This window comes from Amblyraja radiata, chromosome 39, assembly GCF_010909765.2.
Source record: "Amblyraja radiata isolate CabotCenter1 chromosome 39, sAmbRad1.1.pri, whole genome shotgun sequence".
Classification (NCBI taxonomy): Eukaryota; Metazoa; Chordata; class Chondrichthyes; order Rajiformes; family Rajidae; genus Amblyraja; species Amblyraja radiata.
In genome coordinates this window covers 3,809,136-3,836,088 of record NC_045994.1, presented here as the reverse complement: position 1 = coordinate 3,836,088, position 26,953 = coordinate 3,809,136, and the positions used below count along the sequence as shown (strand labels likewise).

The 26,953-nt window shown below is 44.9% G+C and overlaps 1 protein-coding gene across 1 annotated transcript in view; it reads right to left on the bottom strand.

Moving 5' to 3' along the window:
* LOC116967299 (deleted in malignant brain tumors 1 protein-like) overlaps nucleotides 1-24,793 on the bottom strand; it is a 92,824-nt gene extending 68,031 nt beyond the window's left edge. The window contains exons 1-8 of the mRNA XM_033013798.1: nucleotides 24,775-24,793; nucleotides 24,029-24,343; nucleotides 21,977-22,288; nucleotides 18,494-18,808; nucleotides 16,359-16,673; nucleotides 13,469-13,783; nucleotides 11,742-12,077; nucleotides 10,585-10,901 (exon numbers count right to left, since the gene is read on the bottom strand). Of these exons, the coding sequence (XP_032869689.1) occupies nucleotides 10,585-10,901; nucleotides 11,742-12,077; nucleotides 13,469-13,783; nucleotides 16,359-16,673; nucleotides 18,494-18,808; nucleotides 21,977-22,288; nucleotides 24,029-24,343; nucleotides 24,775-24,793 (2,244 nt within the window). The remainder of the gene's footprint in view (nucleotides 1-10,584; nucleotides 10,902-11,741; nucleotides 12,078-13,468; nucleotides 13,784-16,358; nucleotides 16,674-18,493; nucleotides 18,809-21,976; nucleotides 22,289-24,028; nucleotides 24,344-24,774) is intronic.
* Between the last annotated feature and the right edge of the window lie 2,160 nt (nucleotides 24,794-26,953).

The following is a 26,953-nucleotide window of genomic DNA, read 5'->3' as shown; positions in this document are numbered from 1 at the left end:
GGCAAAAAAAAAAAATCAAACCAAGTGGTTTAAAATCAAGTCAAAGATTCTGCTTGTGATAAGTTGGCGAGTGATATCAATGCTGTGAAGATCTTGCAGGATGGGTGAAAGGCACGTGCTGTCTGCTGAAACGCCGAGCTACTTCAATCATTTCAAGCCAGGCTTTGGAAACAAGGTATCATGCTAGATTCACCTGGGAAAGAAAACAAAGCAAATATTATTGGGCCAGCTAAAATCAAGATTTAACATGATTAAAAAAAACGGATTTTTGTAATATTCGAGGCATGGAGTCATACAGCCCTGAAACAGGACATTTGACTCAACTCGTCAATTCCAACCAAAGAGCCCACCTAAGCTGCTCCCACCAGCCCGCGTTTGGCTCATGTACATTTCACCTAACCTGCCCATGTACCTGTCCAAGTATTGTTTGGAAGCGGTTACATTGCTTGTCCCAACCACCTCCAGCTCGTTCCACGTATCGTCAACCCTCTGAAATAAAAGTTTGCCCTGTCACCTTAAATCTACCACTCTCCCCTTAAACCTATGTACAGTAATTCATGATATCCCTCCTCTAGGTAAAAGGCACTGTACATTTGCCCTATCCGGTCCGCTCAACATTTAGTACATAGAAAATAGGTGCAGGAGGAGGCCATTCGGACCTTCGAGCCAGCATCGCCAATTACTACACACCTATGAGATAACCCTCAGCCTCCTACGCTCCAAGGAACAATGTCCTACTCTGTCCAGCCTTTCGCTACACCTCAGCCGTTCAAATCTTGGTAATACCATTGGATATCATCTCTGTTCTCTTTTCAGCTTAATGACATGCTTCGTGTAGCAGGGCGACACAAACTGAACAGAGTTCCCCAAATGGAACCATGCCAACGTCATGTACGTAACACAACACCCCACGTTAACACTCAAAAACTTGACTAATGAAAGCCAATGCGCTAAAAGCCTTCTTTGCCACACTATCTACCTGTGTAAGTAATTGTGAATTTCAACAAAAGTATGTGGCATTTTCTCACCAATAACGTTATTTCGAATCAGCATCACAGATATTTCAACACAGTCCACCCAAAAGTTGAACAAATACCCCACGCCCACATCACCGGTGTTGCGATATAGACAGTGAAAGCAAACGCATGAAATATTATTTTCTTTCCGTCTTCATGGCTCTGATATAAAATATGGAATAGAGCCATCAAACCCAATGCGTGCTGTAAGGGCCGGGACTGTGAATGTGCCACAGTGACGTTCATCATTGCTGTTTGTAGAGCAGGGCCGGGAAAACAGGATCAGTGAGAATCTGCGGACTATGCTCTGTATGATTGAACATCAATGGCACGAACCTCAGTTTGCAGGAGACGGCATTGTATGGCGAGGATTATTCAATTATGGAAGAACGGCAGCATTGGAATAGAGCGGACACAATGAACTATAGATGTTGGTGTACAAAAAGTAACCCAAAGTGCTGGAGAAACATAACGGATCAAACAACATCTCTTAACCACATGGATAGGGAAGGTTTCGAGTCGGGACCCTTTTCTCAGACAAATTGTAATGGGGGGAGAAATCTGGCGAAGAGGCGGGGGAGGTACAAAATCCTGCCCGTGATTTGTGGATGCAGGTGGGGGTTGTTTGGTCGACAGATGGGCGGACCAAGGCTAGAGATGGGGAAAAGGCAAAATGTTGTGAGATAGAGTAAGGTGGGAAATGTGAAGGGATAGAATGGAAAGTGATGGGGAATGGAAAGGGGACGGTACAATGGGGAAATGGTGCGCATTCGGGGTGGTGAACAGGGAAGAGGGGGGATAAAGGGGAGAGCAGTTTTGGTGGGCGGGTGGTTGGGTTGTGTATAAAATGGAAGACTTTAACGTTCATTCCGTTGGGTTGTTATTTCCCCAGCCGTATCCACCTATCAGTTGCCAGACTCTCCCGACTCTTACACAGTCTCTCCCTCCCTCCTAGAATGTTGAAGAACTTGAACCGTTAATCATCCCTGTTGATTGATGTTGATTGACCCTCTGACTTATTCCGCCGCTTTGTGTCTGGCATATTTGTTTTGTTTTTGTTTTTTTTAATAAAGAAAGAAAGGAAGAAATTAGAAAAATAGGATAAACTATCAATAATACAACTTGGGAGATAGGTCCGTAGGTCAGAGACCATAACTATTCATCTAGTCCTGGGTTCAGGCTTCAGTCCGACCTCTGCGCCGGTCCAATCTACCCCTTCAAATCTATATTACTAAATCTCTGTTCTTGACCGCTGTTGGCCAACTGTGCTGCGACTTCCGAGAGAATGCCGCCACCTACAGCCGTCATTTTTGGTCACCTCGCTCAGAGCCCCCCTCCGCCGCATGTGTACCGAGGATTTTTCCCGTTGATGAGAAATGAGAGAGATATTAATGTTTTTACAAAATTCCCCATTCTCTCTGCTGCCCCTGCTGGAGGGAGGGGGAGGGACTATAAAACCAGGAAGTGGTGTGCCTCAATCAGTCTCTGCAAGTGGTGTGCCTCAATCATAATGTGGTTTGAAAATGAAAATATGGTTAGTTTGAGGGAAAAAAGCACTGCCTGCAAATGGTTGTTTGGGTTGAAGTAAAAAGGCACCCTCTCCCTCTCTCCCCTCCTCTCTCTCCTCACCTCTCTCCCTATCCCTCTCTCTTTCTCTCTCTCACTCTCTTCCCCCCTGTCACTCTCCCTTTCTAACTCTCCCCCCCCTCTCCCCATCACCCCCCTCTCCTCTCCCCCCCCCCTCCTCCCTCCTCTCCTCCCTCCTCTCCTCTCGCACCCCCCTTTCCCCCTCCTCTCCCTCCCTTTCCCCCTCCTCTCCCCCTCTCCTCTCCCCCTCTACTCTCCCCCCTCTCCTCTCCCCCCCCTCTCCTCTCACATCTCCTCCTCTCTCCTCTCCCCCCCTCTGCCCCTCTCTCTCCTCCACCCCCTCTCCTCCCCCTCCCCCCTCTCCTCTCCTCTCCCCCTCCCCTCTCCCCCTCTCCTCTCCCCCCTCTCCCCTCCCCTCCCCCTCTCCTCCCCCCCTCTCTGACCCTCTCCTCTGCCCCCTCTCCTCTCCCTCCTCTCCTCTCCTCTCACCCCTCCCCCTCTCTCCCCTCTTTTTCTCCCTCTCCTCCCCTCCATCCCATCCCCCACCGTCCCTCCCCTGAACCCCCCTCCCCTCCACACACCCCTACCCCCTTCCCTCCACCCTCCCTGCTCCCCACCTCTCCCCCTCCCCTCACCTCACCCCCCTCTCCTCCTCCACTCACCTCACCCCCCTCTCAGCACACCCTCTCTCTCCCCCTCTCCCCCCCTCCCCCTCCTCCCCTCTCTCCTCCCCCTCTCCCCCCCTCTTTCCTCCCCCTCTCCTCCCCCTCCCCCACCCTCCCTCCCCTAACTCCCCTCCACACCCCCTACCCTCTTCCATCCACCCTCCCCACTCCCTCCCCCCCCTGCTCCCCACCTCTCCCCCTCACCCCCTCTCAGCACCCCCTCTCTCTCCCCCTCACTCTCACCCTCTCCCTCTCCTCCCCTCCTCCCCCACCTTGCCCCCTTCACCCACCCTCCCTCTTCTCCTCCTCTCCACCCCCATCCCTCTTGCCCCTCTCTCTGTGTCTCTGTCTCTCTCTCTGTCTCTGCCCCTTCTCTCTCTGCCTTCACTCTCTAACCCGCCCCCCCCCTTCTCTCTAGATGTGACTGCAAGTTGGGGGCTACGCGTCAGTAGATAGGGTGGTTATGGGGTAAAAGGAGCAAATTAATAATATTAATATAATATCAAGGGTGGTAATTAGCGTGAGTGCGCGGGAGGGGGAGGGGATAGTTAGTGTGTGTGACGCTGCATGCCGCCTCCCCCCCCCCCCCCCCCCCCCACAACCGCACGTTGAGGGAACAGACCCAACGGGTCTGCACTTGGTCTAGTAAATCTATAAATGGAGACCATACTCTAATAAATAATTCTGGTTTGTCAATTAAGACAAATCTAATTTTTTCCAAATGTGAGGTCTCCGACATCTCCATAATCCACACCTTGATTGTGGGGGTTGTTGGGTTTTTCAAAAATGTTAATATCAATTTTTTCCCAATTATTTATTGTACTGTAATTTCTTTGGTTTATTGTGAGTTTTAGATATTGTTCTGATATGCCAAATATTATTAATTTAGGGTCGGGATCCAGTTGGATATTAACAACTACAGAAATTATTTTAAAAATATCCATCCAGTAGTGTCTGGCATATTTGGACAGAGAGAGGACCGTGCAATAGAATAGTCAGCAGTCCGGTTTTTTATGTGCAGCAATTATATATTTTGTAAAAGGGGGCTTTGTTTGTGTGCGGAGACTAGAAGTGGTTTCTATTGCAGTTTCCACCCCCCCCCCCCCTCCCCCCCACCCCCACCCCTCCCCGTCATTCCCGTGCAGGTTCAGAACGCAGTCTCAAGGGGTAAATAAGCCGACATGGAACATGACAAAATAGATACTGTATTCATATGGTTTACATTGCAGTTGTGAATGACACGTTGTTCGAGTAAGAACAAAACCGTCCGTGGGCAACTTTCTCTGAAAATGTCTTTTCTTTTAGCAAATAATATTTGAAGCAGGAAAGTGAATATAAAACAACGCAGTGGGTGGAATATTTTGCTGAGCATTGGTGATTCTGGCATGTCAGAGACTGACTCACCACCAATGTCCACGTCACCGCCGGCAACTGTTAGCATCAGAAGGTCATCGGGGCCACCGTCCATCGGGAACTGACCGCCCGGACAATCAATGGCTTTACTCTCAGGATCGTCATGGTCATCCGGAACTAGATCTAGGAGGAAGTATAAACCGGAATGATCTTCCTGAAAACCTAAATCGTTTTGTAAGCTGCAAGGGATGTGAAATAAACACAGAATATTGGAGTAACTCAGCGGGACAGGCAGCATCTCTGGATAGAAGTAATGGGTGACGTTTAGAGTCGCGACCCTTCTTCAGACTGAGATGTTGTTGTGTAATTGGTATCTGGACGGAGAGAGGACTGTGTTGGGCCTGTGAACTATTTAACGTTGCTCCAACCCGGCGCTATAATTGGTGTTATAGTTCAAGTCCTGTCCGCATTGAGAATATAAATACACAATGAATGTTTCATTCAATTACACAGCTGGCGGTCGAGAGGTTTATCTTCAAAGTCCAATTGTTGATGTTTTAAATAGAAATCCCTTACAAGTTATTGAGATCGCCTCTCTACCATTTCACGGCGAACATGCTCGGACACCTTTTCCCTGATATGTTCTGATTACGAACAAAATGAATTAAAATAGGAGAAAATGGAAAACAAAACATGCACCAACCTCGAACACTGGAGGAGGTTCCTTCAGGGAGTTCGCTTGTTGAATGAGCACAACCCAGAGGGTCGCTGGTGTAATATTCTATTTGATTCATGGAATCAATGGATCCAGAAACTAGAAGTCAATGACAGAGATAGTTATTAGACATCGGGCTAAATTGGGCATTGGAGCAGAAGACACACATTATTCATCGTCCCAATGACAGTATCGCGGATATGACATATGACATAATGGTACAATGCTGGTTCAACAGGAAGGTCAGCTGCAGCGATCTACGAACGAACCAATTAAAGAAACGAGGAACCGCAGATGCTGTTTTACAAAAAGGACACAACATGCTGGAGGATGCGAGCGAGTCAAGCAGCACGCCTGGAGAACACGAAGAGGTGTCGTTTCGGGTCGGACTCCTTCTGACACTGTGTGTATTGTACAAACACCAATGGATATGTGTAAATAAGTTATCATCAATTGTTTATCTCATTGATATCCGACTCGGATAAACATAGAAACATAGAAACATAGAAATTAGGTGCAGGAGTAGGTCATTCGGCCCTTCGAGCCTGCACCGCCATTCAATATGATCATGGCTGATCATCCAACTCAGTATCCCGTACCTGCCTTCTCTCCATACCCTCTGATCCCCTTAGCCACAAGGGCCACATCTAACTCCCTCTTAAATATAGCCAATGAACTGGCCTCGACTACCCTCTGTGGCAGAGAGTTCCAGAGATTCACCACTCTCTGTGTGAAAAAAGAGAGTATAAACCAAGTCTATCTAGTCTTTCTTCATAAGACAGTCCTGACATCCCAGGAATCAGACTGGTGAACCTTCTCTGCACTCCCTCTATGGCAATAATGTCCTTCCTCAGATTTGGAGACCAAAACTGTATGCAATACTCCAGGTGTGGTCTCACCAAGACCCTGTACAACTGCAGTAGAACCTCCCTGCTCCTATACTCAAACCCTTTTGCTATGAAAGCTAACATACCATTCGCTTTCTTCACTGCCTGCTGCACCTGCATGCCTACTTTCAATGACTGGTGTACCATGACACCCAGGTCTCGCTGCATCTCCCCTTTTCCTAGTCGGCCTGTGATAATGTTGCTGGAGCCAAATGAAAAAATAAGGTTGAACTGCTGGCTATTTTAATCATACACAACACCCATTCATTGAGCAATATAAACACTGAAAGATGCCGTAAATCCATTATAGATATGAACATTTATATGGCTACGGTGAGAATCTCACTGTCATAGCAATTCTTCCCTTGCGGAAAGTTTCTGATATCTGTTCGTTTCCATTCGAAATATTGAAAACATATTAAAACAAAACAAAAGCGCATTCGGTAAACATCATTAACATGTCAGTCACCAGGTGTGGAGAAGAAGCAAGTCTATCACCAACCTTCACAGAGCTCATCACTTCCGGTATCTACCCACTACAGTCTGGAAACTGATAGACTCAAAGTGTCCACTGCCCGCTTCTATCCCCCGCCCTAATGCCATAAACAGGATGGGAGTATTTTTCCAACTCCGTTTGTCCCATTGTTTAACCTCAGAGCTTAAATGTACCTCGACCTCATTGCCAATCGTGTCTACTTACATCTGCACACCTCAGATGCTCCGCACAACTTTTACAACTTCCAATCTGTGTGGCTCACTACTCCTCATGTGTACCATCCATGAACAGTCCCTTCCCATCACGAAGGTTTCTGGACAATTGCTTTCGTCCCAGAGCAGTGACCCAACGACTTCAGTGCAGCTAACAGTCTCCTCTGCCTGGTGGTACTTGTCTTCTTTGGATGCCCTAGCGTTCTACAAATCAAATGAGTAGCCATGGACAATCTCATGGGCCCCATCTAATCATGTCTATCTGTCGGCTTCATTCAACACACCTTTTTTTGGAAAAGCACCCTGGCCATGGATATGAGGCTGACTCCAAGATGGTGCAGATTCCTTGACTCGATCTATCTTCACACGATCCACCTTGTACATCCCCCTCCCACTAACCACAGGTGATGCAACACCTAGTATTACACCTGCTCCTTTATCTCCATTCAGGGACCTAAACGTCAGTCTCCACTATTCCATTCTATGCTCTCGATGTACCCTCCTTTACCTACGTGATGCCAAATGCAGACGAGGCAAACAGGGACAGGGACAGCTGGATTTCGATTCCATTCCTCATTCCCATTCGCCCTCTCTGTTCTCCACCTCTTACATTGCCAGATTGAGTTTACATGCAAGCTGGAAGAGCAGCACTTCAGGTAACGCTGACAATCCGATGGTGTAAATATTTAATTCTCCAGTTGTCACCCCACTTCTCTCTCCTGATAATCAACCCTGACTCTCTCAAACACAACATTCTCTACCCTGAGCCTGTCCCTCATTTCCCATTTCCTGTCCTCACCTCCACCATCTCCATCAGCTTATAACCTATCCCTATCTGCACAGGGTCCACAATTCCCATCCCCATTTTTCCCACCTACCCACCATTATTCCCAAGGTTTCTATATTTCAATTGTTTACTTTTTTTCTTATCAGATTCCACCATCTGGAGCTCCTTGTCCTCCCTTCTATCACCTCCAACCGTTGTGGTCACCTCCACTCTCCATCCGCCTCCCCAAATGGATTTGTCTACAATTCCACCCCTCGTTGCATACATCCACCTGTCATCTACCAGAAACTTGTGCAGCATTTCCTCTCGCCACTTTCTATCAACCATCTCCGCTCTACTCCAGACATGAAGAAGGGTACGGACACAAACGGTCATCTGTACATTTTCCTTCATAGATTCTGCCCGACCCACTGCGTTGCTCCAACAGTTTGCTTTTGTCCGATGTATCTGTTACAATGTTTTTATTTTTACTCAATGACCATTAATACGGTTATTGGAGTGGAGGGGATATTTATCGCTGAAGGGTGACTGTCGAGAGCAAATACTCACTTGAATCATCCATCTGACTGAAATTGTTTCCAGGGAGAGTATCGTCAATCTCTTCATAAATTGCTTCATAAAAGCCGAAGCCCCTGCCTCTCATCTCTGCATCTGTTGAAAGGAGAATGTGAGTTAACTTGTGGATTTACAGGAATAGTATTTAACAGTTAGTAATGTGCGTATGACATGTAAAAATTATGAATTAATAATATTCAAGGAAAACTGTTGATGAGCGTTACCATTGAAGAATTACGCTAGATGTCTAACGGCTTCTTGCAGACATTAGAGAATTCTACGAACATCAGGAAGATCACAGCTAGTGTGCATCAGTCGGAAGCAATTCCTCATTTCTGTTCCGCCACGACAATGCCGTTCAGAGCGTGATTGCATTCCCAAATACATACGGATGGTACAGGTGTAGCACTGGGTGATCAGGAATTTAAATTTCCATGTGTGTCAATTTAGGAAGTGGAAAATACAGATTGTGTTGCATCAAATAAATGGAAGGAGATGGGGAATAAAGCATTGCAGGAGCACAGAATGTGAGGAAAGAGCAAGTTTGAGATGTGGTGGATAGAATCTAATCAGAATGTTCGCGGTTGAGCAGCGCATTGAACAGGATGTTGAATGGAATGGTCTTCTTCTTCATGCGTATTGCGTGCACAGCCTAAAGTTGTCGGACAACTTGTTCTATTTGATCTTATATGAATGTGCACGTCAGGTTGATTGCATTCGTCGAAACAGGGAGGACAGAGTGAAGGTTGCAATCTCCCGCCCAATGGAATGTTGAACATCAGTCAAGTGAACAATTGATGGAGGAACCCAAACAATAATCACATTTAACATTCCATGCTACTACGACAAATTGCTCTTTCCAATAGGAACCATGGAATACCTACACAATGCCGCACAGTCGCATTTGTTGCACATAATGCAAGAAAGAAAAGAGCACATGGAAAAGCGAATGAAAGTCTCTTCACGCTATGAAATATTTTCTGGAATAATAACGCTGTAAAGATGAACCTCACCTCTTCTTGCTGATTGCCTCCGAGCTATTATCACCAGTGTGACAAATTCAGCGATGAGGAGGATTCCCAGAGTTGTGCAAACCACAACAGCCGTGGATGGCGGCTTCTTTCCCAACTCTGAAATTGAAATTCCTGGATAAACGGAAAACAGGAGCAGTTGGTCCAAACAGAAAACATTTCTAGGGACAATTGATAAATTTTAACCGCTGGTTGTGCATCTTGCTTTACTAGAAATGTTCCCAAAATCCGGTCATACATTGCACCAGAAGAATGGCTGAGCGGAAAACTATAAAAAGCTCAAGTCTCTATTGTATTGTGCGGAGTGGTATAAATAGAAAATATACTAGAATGTCCTGATTCCTCACTAGTGACGCTCTGTATCCAGACAACAGCTGCAATATTGTATTCAGGCATAATGTGCATCCACACTGCATCCACATTGCTTGGCACAGACCTCAATGCCATAAAATCCAAATCAGAACAACACAAAAGATATGGAAGCGCATGCCTATAAATTCCTGCATGATATGATGCTGTTTACAAAAAAACGATATCTATAATATGTACTACGGGTAACATATGAAGACTATTTCATGTTCATAAATTCATAAGCTCCTATGTTCCAGGAGCAGAATAAGGCAATTTGGCCCATCAAGTCCACTCCGCCCTTCAATTATATCTTTCCCTCTTTACCCCATTCACCTGCCTTCGCCCCATAAGCCCGGACACCCTCTCGACAACATCTTGCGAAAGAATAAGCACTGTTTTCACTGCCTCGACATGCCATCAAACAGAGTCACTCACTTACAAATCGAATTATCTTGGTTCCTACACATAATAACAGTTAATTAACAGCCATTAATCAAAGGTCAGTAATCCTCACTGAAAAGCGCAACATGATTCCTATTACCAACACTTCCTGAGGAGAAAATACTGCAATGAGCCCAATATCCTGTCTTGTCACAGAGATATTTGGCTGGAGCTGGACATCATGGTTTTTTAGAATTTTGCAAGTCCTGTTTCACATACTGAGTCACCCAATTTGAAAATCACCTATCATGTTCTCAGAAATTAGCAAACAGAAGCAAGCGAATATCAGCACAGTCAGCATAGTATGTAAGTGTAATGGTCAACATCGCATGAATAATAAATACCTGAAGTGCTGGAGACAGAGGGGATCAAAACTGGACGTGGACATTGTAAACAGTTTTTAGCAACGTCATCTCTAGATTTTCAATTAAAAAATAAACGATATATTGCTTATGAAATTGAAGATGTGTAGAGATCGGGGAATATGCCGAACGACACATACCAGAACAGGTGACAAAGACATCTTCCTTGTGATCACAGTCATGTTGACCGAGTGGTGAAGCCAGACAACGGGACAGGAATGATTCACTTCCCGTGCATTTCACTTCATCCAGCCAGATGTCACCTGAGGCCGGGGCAATGGTCGCCGCTCCTGGAGTCCAAAGAGCAGAGCCACAGCCCAACTGTCTGCAGACGACATTGGTATCAGCGAGATCCCAGGAGTCATCACACACCGTTCCCCAGCTGTTGTTGAATAATATTTCAACCCTTCCGGAGCAATTGTTGCTGCCGCCATCAACCCGCAGTTGTAGATCTAAGTGAAGTTAAATTAAATATTCAGTTAAAAATGCGTGAGTGCTGAAGTAACTCAACGGGTCAGACAGCATCTCTACATGACGTGTGCAGTGACGTTTCGGATCGGGACCCATCTTCAGACTAATTCTAGTAAGAGGGAGGGGAAGAGGCTGTAACAGAGATGAAGGCGGTTCTAATCTAGGCAAGTGATAGGTGGAAGGTACACAAAAGGCTGGAGAAACTCAGCGGGTACAGCAGCATCTATGGAGCGAAGGAAATATGCAACGTTTCGGGCCGAAACCCTTCTTCAGTGATAGGTGGATTCAGGTGTGGGAGGTGTTCATTGACAGATGGGTGCACAAAGGTTAGATATGAAAAAAGGACAAAAGGCTGTAATGTAAGGAATGATGAGGATGAAATATTAAATAGGGGGGGGGGGGGGGGTAGGTGGGTGGTATATTTCATGTCGAAGGAGCGAAGAATGAGGAGTTTGGGGAATGATGTCAGTGCACGTTTGGAAGAAGGACTATTCACAGTACTTGAATCAAAAGGCTGACATAGCTGGGATCCATGCAAGGACCCATGGCTACTCGTTTAACGAGAAGATCGTGAGAGAAGTCTAAAGAGAAGTTGTTGAGGATTCTCAGCTATGTGTTGATCACTCATTCATCAAACATCCGGGGTTGATGTCACGCTGACGGTGTAGAATGACTCGCCTGGTAAACGGCGAGATTTTGATTCATTTCCTCCGTCGCAGCCTTTCCCGCGGGTTGTCTCCGGCATTTCAGCATCTGTTGAGAACAGTGAAATGTTGACGGATTTACGCGCGTGTTTAAACTGCCATCGTATGCTGACTTTCCTGTGTTACCTTTACATGAAACGCCTGCATCCTTCCTGTGGTTACAGTTGTGTTTCCCCCACGGGTCAAACTGGCACTGCCAAAGGACTGACTCGTGCGAGCTACATTTCATCTCATCGATCCATATGGGCCCTGAACCTTGTCCATATTTCCTGGCGCCATATTCAATATATGCGAGGGGTCCACATTCTAATTGTTTACAGATCACTTCCGCCTCCACTCCATAGAGCTTCCCGGAGCACACAGTTCCCCATGTCCCGTTGTACCACACTTCCACTCTCCCTTCACACCGCCGGCCTCCGTTCACCAGCCGCATCTCTTTGTGTTCTGTGAAGGGAACAGGAGACACACAGGTCATCATAATGTATCCATCCCGCAGATAGCAACAAAGAGGCATGAGAAAGATCTGATTCAACAAAAACAGATGTCGCTGGAAAAACTCAACAGGGACTGTTAATTGGGAACAGATTGGGTGAAGAGGAAATCGCAAGGTCAGCTGTTTTATCAAGTCACTGAAAGTGGGGGGCAGGGAGATACTTGTGTGAAGTGGTGCAATCTTGCTTCAGTTCTGGTTGAAAATGCGACAGATCTGAACCTGAAAGAAAATACTCAATGTACTTAACCTTCGATTGTGTAACATCGAAATGAAAATTGACAATCACGATCCCTAAAGCAAGAGTATAAAATAAAGAGGGAATATCTCCCGTTCACAGATATCAGCTCAGGAACAGACACTTCCGCCCACAATGCTTTTGCCGAAAATGCCGAAACAATATTATCTCGTCGGTCTGTTTCGGGAAATGTGGCCAAATGCCGTTAAACCGGACAACAGCTGAGGGCGAAATGAGCAGAGCTACACGTGGGGAGAGTTTGGTGTTGGTAAGTAGAAGAAAACCTAAGCAGGGAAAGGACTTTATTCCATCAAGGCATTAGGCATGCAGGTGCAGCACGCAGTGAAGAAAGCGAATGGTACGTTAGCTTTCATAGCAAAAGGATTTGAGTATAGGAGCAGGGAGGTTCTACTGCAGTTGTACAGGGTCTTGGTGAGACTACACCTCAGTATTGCGTATAGTTTTGGTCTCCAAATCTGAGGAAGGACATTATTGCCATAGAGGGAGCGCAGAGAAGGTTCACCAGACTGATTCCTGGAATGTCAGGGCTGTCTTATGAAGAAAGACTGGATAGACTTGGTTTATACTCTCTAGAATTTAGGAGATTGAGAGGGGATCTTATAGAAACTTATATAATTCCTAAGGCTAGATGCAGGAAGATTGTTCCCGATGTTGGGGAAGTCCAGGACAAGGGGTCACAGCTTAAGGATAAGGGGGAAATCCTTTAAAACCGAGATGAGAAGAACATTTTTCCCACAGAGAGTGGTGAATCTCTGGAACTCTCTGCCACAGAGGGTAGTCGAGGCCAGTTCATTGGCTATATTTAAGAGGGAGTTAGATGTGGCCCTTGTGGCTAAGGGGATCAGAGGGTATGGAGAGAAGGCAGGTACGGGATACTGAGTTGGATGATCAGCCATGATCATATTGAATGGCGGTGCAGGCTCGAATGGCCGAATGGCCTCCTCCTGCACCTAATTTCTATGTTTCTATGTTTCTATCAATGAGATTCAATGCTCGCATTGTTTACGATAAACCATTGAATACATCTCTGGAATGCAGGTTCCCACTATAAGTTGCAGAGAATCAGCAGACCGAACGTAGCCTTACCAGAACACTTCACTGTCACGTCTTCCTTATGACTGCAATCGTGCCGGCCCCACGGTGCGGAGGGACAGTTCCAGAGGTATGATTCGTTACCCGAGCATCTTACTTCATCCAACCAAATTTGGCCTTTACTTCGTCCACAGAATCCTGGAATTTTATCTTCCACAGCATATCCGCAACCTAGCTGCCCGCAGACCACGTTAGCGTCGTCCAGATCCCAGGAGTCATCACAAACTGTGCCCCAAGACCCATTGTAATAAATCTCCACTCGTCCAGCACATGTACTTCCACCCCCAGACAGCCGTAATTGGAGATGGTCTGTTGAAGGGAGTTAATCACACAATTGCAATGTACACCCATCACCCCACGTTCGGCCGCGCCTTCTATGCTATCCCTCGGAAAGGTACCCCGTGTTGTTCCACACCACATTGAAGTGTTTATTGTCCAGACTTCTCTCACACACGGCCCCTCACACCCACCATCGCCTGATCCCTGGACCTGGTGGTCTCTTCTGCCGACTGGAAATGGAGAGGGCCCATAGTATACGTGGCCAACTCTATACGTGGAAACCCTCCCACTTTACACCCAGGTCCTTGGCGGAGAGTGGTGCAAAAGTCCTGTTATGTATTTTACTTTAGTAGATAATAGACAATAGGTGCCGGAGTGGGCCATTCGGCCCTTCGAGCCAGCACCGCCATTCACTGTGATCATGGCTAATCATCCACATTCAGTACCCCGTTTCTGCCTTCTCCCCATATCCCCTGACTCCGCTATCTTTAAGAACTCTATCTCACTTGCTTGGCAGTCTCCTGGGAGCTAACTCTTCAGCGGCGCAGATGGTAATTCTGTGGTCTCACACTACCTGAGACTCCGGTTCGATCCTGACCTCAGGTGCGGTCTGTGGGGAGATTACACGTTTGCACACGTGACCACGTGGGTTACATCCAGATCGAAAGGCGTGTTTGCAGGTTAAATGGCCTCCGTTAAATTTCCCCCAGTGTCAAGGAAGTTTATGAGACCGTGGGATAATATAGAACCAATGGGTAATCAGTCTTCGGGGTGGACTCGATGGGCCGAAGGGCCTGTCTCCATGCTGTATCTGTACACGATACTATAACTTTCTCCAGGCTAACATATAAATAAATGTGTGTGTGCTAATGTGTGCGTACGAATGTGCCTGTGTGTGTGATAATGTTGGTGTGTGTGTGATAATGTTGGTGTGTGTGTGATAGTGTTGGTGTGTGTGTGTTTGTGTGTGTGTGTGTGTGTGTGCGTGTGCGTGTGTGTGTGCGTGCGTGCGTGTGTGTGTGTGTATGTGTGTGTGTGATAGTGTGGGTGTATGAGTGTGTGTGATAGTGTTGGTGTGTGGGTGTGTGTGCCTGTGTGTATGTGCATACACCTAGACTATTGTTCAGGTATTATTCTCCAACATAGTTTTAAAGGGATCTCAAGTGTGTAATATATATATTTATATACAGATGTGTATTGTATTGTATTCAATTTATTGTCATTGTCTCAATTAGAGACAACGAAATGAATTTTCCTTACAGTCAGTATCATAAAAATAAATAAATAATAAATAATAAAACATATTTAAAAAATAAAATAGAATTTAAAAAAAAAGCACAAACACAGAAAGTCCACGACACAACATAACACAATGGCACCAAGGTGAGGAAGGCACCATAGTCTTAGAAAGGCGCTATATAAATCCCATCCATTATTATTATTATTATAGTCCAGCCAGCCTCCCCTCCGATCTTCCCAGATGTTCATCCGTGGTCGGGGCCTTCCAAGCACCCGCAGTCGCCACCCCGGGCGGCCCGATGTTCAGGCCCTCTCGCCGGGCAGGTGGAACGCCGACGCCGATCCCTGACGGTGAACATCCTCCTCCTCAGCGGCCCTGTCCAAAGATCCTATAGCTATAAGATCTTTGGCCCGGACCTCCAGATCAGCCGCCTCCCGCAGCCGGAGTCCGCAGCTCCCGAGTCCGCAGCTCCCGAGGCGGGCAGAGTCGCAGGACTCCGCGCTGTCCATCAGCGCCGCCCGCGTTGGGAGCCCGCAAACCGCAGCTCCATGATGTCGGTGCCGCAGGCCCAGCTCTCCGGGCTCCAGACGGCGATCCCCGGTAAGGCATCGCCAGCCCCGCGATGTTTCAGCGCTCTTCCGCCGCTGCTGGAGCTCTGGTCGATCCCGGCAGGAAAGGCCGCGCCAATCCAGGTAGGCCGCTGGGGGGGGGGGGGGGGCGGGGGCGAGGACGCGACTCGAATAATAGTCGCGTCCTCTCCAGGAAGCGGCTGAAGGACGGTATCCTCCGCACCGTGCTCTCTTCCCCCACATAAAGAAATTTTAAAAATCATAAAAAACACACATCAACATAACTAAAAAAAAAAAAAAAAGATACCCGGCTGAAGGTGGAGGCTGCTGGCACCAGCGCCACCGGAAGTACAATACCGGTGTAATATAAATATTTATCGATAATCGATTTAAGGAATTCTCTGCCACATAAGGTAGTTCAGGCCAGTTCATTAGCTATATTTAAGAGGGAGTTAGTGTGGCCCTTGTGGCTAAAGGGATCAGGGGGTATGGAGAGAAGGCAGGTACAGGATACTGGGTTGGATGATCAGCCATGATCATATTGAATGGCGGTGCAGGCTCGAAGGGCCGAATGGCCTACTCCTGCACCTATTTTCTATGTTTCTAATTTGATAAATTAAGAAATGTTATTTCGACCTTTGATTAGATTGACCAGAACGGATAAATAAAGCTTCTTCATTTTCCGTGCCTTCCCAATTGACAAGTCGAAAACCCAGATGACAGAAGCGCCAATACAACTCGAAAGTCACTAACAATCATTACAATGTCTAATTTGAGTATTTATGCCAATATTCACCTGAGCACAGGACTCCAACACCGATGCTGTCGCTGGATGTCTGATTCGGCGTAAATGTGCTGCAATTTCGGAGCTGCGACTCGTTTCCTTCACAGTGAACGTTGTTCACCCACACGGGCAGCTCACTCTCTCCGTTCCTTGAGGAGTTGTAGGCGAATATGGCGGAGCCACAGCCCAACTCTCTGCAGACCACGTTGGAATCATTGATGTTCCAGGCGCTATCCTGCACTCTCCCCCATCTACCATTGTGGTAAACCTCCACGCGGCCGTCGCAGCGACTGCCCCCATGGCTCAATCTCAGAGACCAAATTTCATCTATAATACAAAACATGTTGGCTTAACCATTAACGTGAAGCCAAAATATTCCACAACTTCTCAACATTTACCTGGTCAGCTATTAGTTTTAAGGATTATTTTCTGCATCAATTGTCCACATGTCACATGTCCTAATCTGAGGAAAGACATTCTTGCCATAGAGGAAGTTCAGAGAAGGTCCACCAGACTGATTCCTGGGATATCAGGACTTTCATATGAAGAAAGACTGAATAGACTCGGCTTGTACTCGCTAGAATTTAGAAGATTGAGGGGGGATCATATAGAAACTTACAACATTCTTAAGGGGCTGGACAGGCTAGATGCAGGAAGATTGTTCCCGATGTTGGGGAAGTCCGGAACAATAGTCACAGTTTAAGGATAAGGGGGAAATCTTTTAGGACCGAGATGAGAAAAACATTTTTCACACAGAGAGTGGTGAATCTCTGGAATTCTCTGCCACAGAATGTAGTTGAGGCCAGATCATGGGCTATATTTAAGAGGGAGTTAGATGTGGCCCTTGTGGCTAAAGGGATCAGGGGGTATGGAGAGAAGGCAGGTACATGATACTGAGTTGGATGATCAGCCATGATCATATTGAATGGCGGTGCAGGCTCGAAGGGCCGAATGGCCTACTCCTGCACATATTTTCTATGTTTCTATGTCACATTGGCAGAAAAACTGCATAGAAACATTCTGTCTACGTCTACATAAAACAATGCAGAGAAACCTATGTGCCTCACCAAGAGAAATGGGCCCAATAACAAGGAATAAACTGGCTATTGAATAAATGATAACCACTCATGCATTGATCTAAACCGAATGCAATAGGCATGCTGAGACCAGTCCAGCGCCCGTTGCTCGTGTAGGCGGGGTCTTTTGAAGTCTCGCTTTATCTTTGTTCTCTTTTGCTAAATAAATGCATTCCTGGAACCATTCCAATATCAGGAAAAAAATGATTTTTCCATTTTTCATTCCATATTGCAGATGCTGGTTTAAACCGAGATAGAGACACAAAGCTGGAGTAACTCAGTGGGTCAGATCGCATCTCTGGTGAAAAGGAATAGATGAATGAAGAAGGGTCTCAACCAGAAACGTCACCTATTCATTTTCTGACGCTGTCTGACCTGCTGAGTTACTCCTGCTTTTAGGGTCAAGCTCTTGAAAGAATCACTAAGCCACTTCAAATTTCATATCGCATTCTTCCTACAGACTCTATCTCAGATCTCTACAGCAGATGTAACTAATTTATATCTGTGTATTGTAGCAGTGAACCGAGAATTAGAACCCGACTGTACAAATCGCCATCATTCTCTCTCCTTAATGAACAGTTCTTATCCTTTGTACTATCCTTACTATGTTTACTAGATACAATCTCTCAGTTACTATCCATAGAAACTATTTTATAAACTGCAGAATTCTGCACTGCATACTCAAATTCAGTCTATCGATGTATGACAACGTTGTATAACAATTGGCCCCAGTATCCTATCAGTGGGGGAAGGGAAAGACGGCACCTGAAGAAAATAAACAATAGATCCAGCAGTAGGCCATTCGGCCCATCGAGCCAGCACCGCCAAACAATGTGATCATGGCTGATCATCTCCAATCAGTACCCCGTTCCTGCCTTCTCCCCATATCCCCTGACTCCGCTATCTTTAACAGCTCTATCTAGCTCTCTCTTGAAAGTATCCTTCTGAAAAGAAAAGAAAGATGGTCGTCAGGAAACAGCAGATGTTTTCAATGGTTAAAAGAGTCACCGTGTAAACATCTCTACCACTGGGCAACTCTGTTTTTCAGTTCAAGGATATTTGGTGACTAACCTGAGCAGATGAGACCGACGTCGTTTCCGTGTGAACAACTCGTCTGATCCCTGGGTAGGACTGGACAATCAACTAATCGGGGCTCGTTCCCCCGACAGTGGTAGTTCTCCTTCCACACAGGGCCGGATCCTCGGCCAAAGTGAGTAACTCCGGGAGTTGCGGCCACTGCACCACAGTGTAGTTGTTCACAGACCACGCCGGCATCAAGCAAGCTAAAGTACTGATCACAAACTGTCCCCCACTCGTCTCCGTGTAGAACCTCCACCCGGCCAGAGCATCTATCCTTCCCACCCACCAGTCGTGGTCGATATTTCCCTGTTTTTATGGGACAAAATGACAGTTAAATACACAATAAGAATAGAGAAAAATATTGAAAGTTAGAATTTGTTTGTTTATTTTTCTCATTTTCTAAACGGTCACCTTCAAAGTGTGTGCGCGCGGTGATATTTCAATACAAACAGTGAATGGTTACGGCCGTGAACTCGGCACGTCGGGACCATCAGTTTCACATTATTTAGTTTAAAGTCCTGACCAAATAATTTCAGATCTCATCTGTAATACTTGCGGCTTTGGAGCGTTCACCAGAATAAAGTGTGCACCCGACCTAATTGACGGTCTCGAATAGTGCAGCCTACATTTTTCAACACAGTACTACATATATACCATATTTTTTGTCCACTCGCTTTTCCGTATGTTTTAGAAGGAACTGCAGATGCTGGTTGATGTGTTGTCCAATGCAAGTGAAAGACACTGAGCCGATCAGGCAGCATCACTGGACAACATGGATATGTGACGTTTCGGGTCGGGACCCTTCTTTAGCTTGAAGAGCCCAGGCCTGAGACGTCACCTATCCATTTCCACCAGGGATTCTGCCTGACCCACTGACTTACTCCAGCATTTTGTGTATTTTACTGTAAACCAGCATCTGCAGTTCCTTCTGCCAACACCTTGCGTCATGGCATTAGCAATATTGAATACGTTACGCTGAACAGCACCAGCTACCACCCTCACCCCCCCCCAACCCACTACACCCATTAATATAGTTTGTGAATAATTGGCGTTGCCTTGGCACCCTCCCGACATAACCAGCCAATCTGTCTGGACCCATTCATCCCCCCCCCTCTGTCAAGAGTGTTATTTGTTGTCATATGTCCCAGATAGAACCATGAAATTCTTAATTGCTGCAGCACAACAGAATATGTAAACGTGTTAACTGTCTCTTTGATGCAGATCGGTGTGTGATCTTCCAGAAACATAAGAACACATTTTGTGAAAATTCCTCTTTATCTGCCGTGAGAAATACACTTACAAATAGCTTCAGTGGATTAGCCAAACACGAATTCACTTTGAGCAATTCAACCCGACGTTACTTATTATTTTCAGTGCTTCAGATGGCCCATGTTAATGTGAACTCCATCATTCGTCCAAGGCCGGAACAGATCGGCTGTTCATGTTTTCTCTATCCTTCCTCTTTTCAAAGAGTGAATACCGAAGTCAAGTCAAGTCAATAAGTTTATTCGTCACATACACATACGAGATGTGCATTGAAATGAAAAGTGGCAATGCTCGCGGACTTTGTGCAAAAAGACAAACAAACAAACAACCAAACAAACTATAAACACAATCACATATTCTTTTACATATTAAATATTGTGGGCATTAAATACTGTGGGCTGCAATCTACAAGACCCATTGCAGAAACTATACGTTGTTGGATATTGTAGCGAGCGTGCCCTTTGCTTCAATTATAGTATGATGTGGATCTTTGGATCCATGGAATTTTCAGGTGTTCAGGCTCACTGTCCTCCCTGGTATAATGTTGTCACTAATATATTTTATATTACTTGCTCGTTTTGTGTGGGCGTTTGGTTTTATAGCATTTAAACAAGTTTACATTTATTAGCTAAGATGGAATCAACATTTTATAAAATTATTCGGCGAAATAATTTCCGTATTCCACTGTTTAAATTCTCCCCACGTGTGGGTAAGTTGCAGCCTTTTCTTCTCTCATTGTTGTCCCTTTTCATATCTGTCCATTGCCGAATTCTAATTTATCCTTGTCACCGCTTATTCTGGAAACGTTAACCCATCCCATCAAATTTCCATTTTGCACGGATTACATTTCCCCCGTATATGTCGGCAAATAGTTGATATTTCCCCTTGCTAATATTTTCCTTTGGTGAATTCTACAATATTCAAATTCATCATGCATAATGTCGTCATTGAAAGGAATATCAGATTCCACCCCTCGTTCCCCGACCCCCCGCCACCTCTCCGGACTATTATATTTGTTCATTTTTTCTGTTGTCTCAGATCTATATCCGTTTCCCGTTGTGTGTTGGGCGAGGTCGAGGACAGATGAAACCAGATGTTTGGATGAAATCCATTATGACATTGTATATTTCTACATTACAGCAATGGATTTACTACGATCCATTTCCCATTCGTTTACTTTGCTCCTGACTCCTGTTGGGTTCGCATCCCCATAACACACATAACTTTGTTATGGAGAAAAATAAAGTATTCTTGTTCCCCATCCTCTCCTCCTGCCAATGCTCAGGATCTCATTTGTTCAAGAGCCGTCACCGTCACCGCTTCATTGATTTATTCAGTTGGGCATTTTGTCTCCACACTGTTATCAAGTGCTGCTTCATCTTGGCGTGATACGGTCTCTGATTACACATGGATGTTCTTCACTCTCAGTGATCAGGATGTTATTTCCTTGTACATTATTGTAAATGCTGATGGGAAGTAATCGTTCACTTCGCTATTTTCTAATGCACTGCTTGGTTCCCCATTTATAATAGGATCATATGACAACAAAATCATTCCTAACAAAAAATGTAAATCATGGGATAAATTTACTTTTAAACGTCATGCATTCTTCTGCCGTCTCTTTTTATATGTCTTACTGGCAGTTGTATCATCTTATATAACAACCCCCCCCCTCCCCCCCACCACCACCCCAGTGCCAGGATCCTTGCTTGTATTATCATTATCATTATCATCCTTTTATTGTCATCATGCAAAGCAAAATTGTACTTTTCTATGTGTAATCATTTACATCTATACGTCCATAGTTTTTCTTCCTGCAGTGAGCTGTCTTTCCACTCAAAATGCTCAAAGGTTTCAGTGAAGAAGTACATTTGTTTATAAACAAATATAATTAATAGAGTAATTTTTGATTAGGATTCATTGGACAATCGCGGTTGCATCGCATGGATATCACCATCTAAAGATACTGTTAATTTCCTCCTTCTGAACTCCACATTGTAAACCATCAATAATGTTGGACTATTGGAAATTATTCAAATTATTTTAGCCGGTTAATACGTTTGCCAATATCACATCAAAGTCGTGTATTGGTCAATTATATTCCAGCATTTTATAACCCTTTGATAAAAGTAAATGGCGAGATCTCATCCCTATCTTCCAAGTATAATGAGTCCTTATTAATAATTAGTTTCCAAAGCTGGCACTCACCAGAACAGATCACACTGACATCGCTCGTGTGGTTGCAATGAAGAGTTCCTAAAGAACGCGGACATTCCCATAGGCTTGTCTCATTACCCTTACATTCAAATACATCGTTCCGTACAATGCCAGTTCCCTTTCCAAAATAAGCCCCTCTCGGAACAGACACGGCGACTCCACAATGAAGCTGACTGCACACCACATTGGCATCATCCATATCCCAGGCCCGGTCACACACGGTTCCCCAGGTTTCACCATACTGCACTTCCAGTCTTCCCGAGCACTGATCATCTTTGGATACCAATCTTGGCTCTCTGTGATCTGAGAAAAAAATAAAAGATAGTCATGAAAGCCACAATTATGAAGACAATTTACAAAAACATCCCTGAAAGTTCAGCACAAATCTGACGTTGAAATCAGTCCCTTACTAATGATATCCGTGCTCCCCTTCTCCTCCTTCCTCTATCACGATGCGCTAACATGCTGAGTACTATATTCTGCTCTCTGTAACTTCCTCTTTACACTATATATTGTATTTGATTATAAATATGCGTTGTGTATCTGATCTGTTTGCATAGCATGCAAAACACAGCTTTTCACTCTACCTCAGTAACGTCACAATAATAAACCTAAACCTAATCCTACAAGTCGAATATAATTATTATTTATGGAACATTCCGTCCTGCAGAACTTGACAAACTCCACAGGCAAGACTGTGCTAACTGACCCAGTGTATCTGTCTGCTCCTGTTCCATTAAACGAATTCTAAGTACAAACTGTGGAAAAAAGAACCATATACCATTCGGCCCACGTCTGCTTCACCGTTAAATCGTGGCTGGTCTAGCTTCCCCTCTCAACCTCTTTCTCCTCATAACCCCTGACAACTTTATTAAACAAGAATCTTTCAATTCCCGCCTTACAATTATAAGACAATTACAATTACATTTATCCATTGACTTGGCCTCCACAGCCGTCTGTGGCAATGAATTCTGCAGATTTATCATTAAAAAATCTCCAGACTGGTGTGTGGAAAAGTAAGTTTTCCATCATTATGCTATTGAGATGGATATTTTAGCAAATAATAAAATGTCCCGACAGCTTCAACACCCAGTCCCTTTCAAAGATATTGTCAATTTGCTGAGGTTGATTATGTCCAATTAACAGCTAACAATTATGCCATTCCTTGGCTTGCATCTGAGTAAAATGTAATTCAATACCTATGCATGGTTTGCGATTAATTTAATGATAAATTTAGCTTCAGAAACGTTTTATTTTTGCATGTAAACCCCACTTGAGATCCATGGGCGATTTAAAAAATTTACAGCCGGATTTATCACTTCTGAAACTTTTTACATACCAAAGGAATCAAGAAAAAACACAAATAATGCCTCACTCTTGATGAAATGCAGTGAGCAAACACGATAATTCCCAATATTTTCAATCTTGATATCTGCGCGGCCAATGTTCGCCAACCACTTTAGCTGTTGTTGCCCCTTCAACTCTCGCTTCTCTCTACCATCATTTCTCCTCACTTTTGGAATTCTGAAGTAGGATAAATGTCTCTCACGGTTACCCCGATTTCCACAATTATTTACAGCCCAAAAATTGCCAATTTCGGCGGTTTTTAACAGGTAAGGAAGTGCGCGTATTGTGTGTTAACAGTGGATGCCGAGGCTGCCTTGTCCTCCACATTGATGGAGCTGCTCCGTGCATCACGCCGTTTGACCCGATGACCTGACGTGCAACCCCCCTATTGCTCTCTTGCCACCAGTCCCCGACAGTTGCTGCTTCACCAACTCAGTTCCTCCAGCCGCGTGTTTCTTGGCCCCGTCATTGTACCGGGTGTGAGTATTTAATGCTCCCGGTTGTGTTTGTTTAATTAAAACCAGAATGTGAGATCCAGAAGCGAAAGTTGATTCCAATTGGACAGGAATAAAACGGACAGACACTGGATTTAATTTGACACCACTCGCCGCGGGCGGTCAGTCCGAGTCATTTACATCCAGGGCATCCCGGAAATCACCAAACTGCGGAGCAAAGAGAGAAAAAGCTGATGTTTACCTTCGCAGATAACGCCGGCATCCCGGGAGTGTGAAAAGTCATAGCCCCCCCATGACGGTGATCTACACTCCCGCAGAGCGGCCTCGCTCCCGCTGCATTCAACATTATGCGTCACAACGTATCCGGTCCCCGGTCCAAAGTGAGCTCCGCCCGGGGCTCCCGTGGCGGCGCCGCAGCCGAGCTCCCGACACACCACCGCCGCGTCCTGCAGGTCCCAGCCGCCTTCATACACAGTTCCCCGGTTCCCCTTGTTGTGAATCTCCACTCTCCCGGCGCATGGACTGCCCCCGTTCACCAGCCTCAACTTCACGCTTTCTGAAAACAAAAATCAGAAAATAGAAGAACAAACGTTGCCGCCGGTTTGAGCCGCGGGTCAGTCGGCGCCCCGCCACCTCTCCGGACTATTATATTTGTTCATTTTTTCTGTTCTATATCCGTTTCCCGTTGTGTGTTGGGCGAGGTCGAGGACAGATGAAACCAGATGTTTGGATGAAATCCATTATGACATTGTATATTTCTACATTACAGCAATGGATTTACTACGATCCATTTCCCATTCGTTTACTTTGCTCCTGACTCCTGTTGGGTTCGCATCCCCATAACACACATAACTTTGTTATGGAGAAAAATAAAGTATTCTTGTTCCCCATCCTCTCCTCCTGCCAATGCTCAGGATCTCATTTGTTCAAGAGCCGTCACCGTCTCCACTTCATTGATTTATTCAGTTGGGCATTTTGTCTCCACACTTATCAAGTGCTGCTTCATCTTGGCGTGATACGGTCTCTGATTACACATGGATGTTCTTCACTCTCAGTGATCAGGATGTTATTTCCTTGTACATTATTGTAAATGCTAATGGGAAGTAATCGTTCACTGCGCTATTTTCTAATGCACTGCTTGGTTCCCCATTTATAATAGGATCATATGCCCACAAAATCATTCCTAACAAAAAATGTAAATCATGGGATAAATATACTTTTAAACGTCATGCATTCTTCTGCCGTCTCTTTTTATATGTCTTACTGGCAGTTGTATCATCTTATATAACAACCCCCCCCCCCCCCCCCCACCACCACCACCCCAGTGCCAGGATCCTTGCTTGTATTATCATTATCATTGTCATCCTTTTATTGTCATCATGCAAAGCAAAATTGTACTTTTCTATGTGTAATCATTTACATCTAAAACCGTCCATAGTTTTTCTTCCTGCAGTGAGCTGTCTTTCCACTCAAAATGCTCCAAGGTTTCAGTGAAGAAGTACATTTGTTTATAAACAAATATAATTATTTTACTCTAGAGTAATTTTTGATTAGGATTCATTGGACAATCGCTGTTGCATCGCATGGATATCACCATCTAAAGATACTGTTAATTTCCTCCTTCTGAACTCCACATTGTAAACCATCAATAATGTTGGACTATAGGAAATTATTCAAATTATTTTAGCCGGTTAATACGTTTGCCAATATCACATCAAAGTCGTGTATTGGTCAATTATATTCCAGCATTTTATAACCCTTTGATAAAAGTAAATGGCGAGATCTCATCCCTATCTTCCAAGTATAATGAGTCCTTATTAATAATTAGTTTCCAAAGCTGGCACTCACCAGAACAGATCACACTGACATCGCTCGTGTGGTTGCAATGAAGGGTTCCTAAAGAACGCGGACATTCCCATAGGCTTGTCTCATTGCCCTTACATTCAAATACATCGTTCCGTACAAGGCCAGTTCCCTTTCCAAAGTAAGCCCCTCTCGGAACAGACACGGCGACTCCACAATGAAGCTGACTGCACACCACATTGGCATCATCCATATCCCAGGCCCGGTCACACACGGTTCCCCAGGTTTCACCATACTGCACTTCCAGTCTTCCCGAGCACTGATCATCTTTGGATACCAATCTTGGCTCTCTGTGATCTGAGAAAAAATATAAAAGGTAGTCATGAAAGCCACAATTATGAAGACAATTTACAAAAACATCCCTGAAAGTTCAGCACAAATCTGACGTTGAAATCAGTCCCTTACTAATGATATCTGTGCACCCCTTCTCCTCCTTCCTCTATCACGATGCGCTAACATGCTGAGTACTATATTCTGCTCTCTGTAACTTCCTCTTTACACTAAATATTGTATTTGATTATAAATATGCGTTGTGTATCTGATCTGTTTGCATAGCATGCAAAACAAAGCTTTTCACTTCGCCTCAGTAACGTCACAATGATAAACATAAACCTAATCCTACAAGTCGAATATAATTATTATTTATGGAACATTCCGTCCCGCAGAGCTTGACAAACTCCACAGGCAAGACTGTGCTAACTGACCCAGTGTATCTGTCTGCTCCTGTTCCATTAAACTAATTCTAAGTACAAACTGTGGAAAAAAGAACCATATACCATTCGGCCCACGTCTGCTTCACCGTTAAATCGTGGCTGGTCTAGCTTCCCCTCTCAACCTCTTTCTCCTCATAACCCCTGACAACTTTATTAAACAAGAATCTTTCAATTCCCGCCTTATACAATTATAAGACAATTACAATTACATTTATCCATTGACTTGGCCTCCACAGCCGTCTGTGGCAATGAATTCTGCAGATTTATCATTAAAAAATCTCCAGACTGGTGTGTGGAAAAGTAAGTTTTCTATCATTATGCTATTGAAATGTATATTTTAGCAAATAATAAAATGGCCTGACAGCTTCAACACCCAGTCCCTTTCAAAGATATTGTCAATTTGCTGAGGTTGATTATGTCCAATTAACAGCTAACAATTATGCCATTCCTTGGCTTGCATCTGAGTAAAATGTAATTCAATACCTACGCATGGTTTGCGATTAATTTAATGATAGATTTAGCTTCAGAAACGTTTTATTTTTGCATGTAAACCCCACTTGAGATCCATGGGCGATTAAAAAAATTTACAG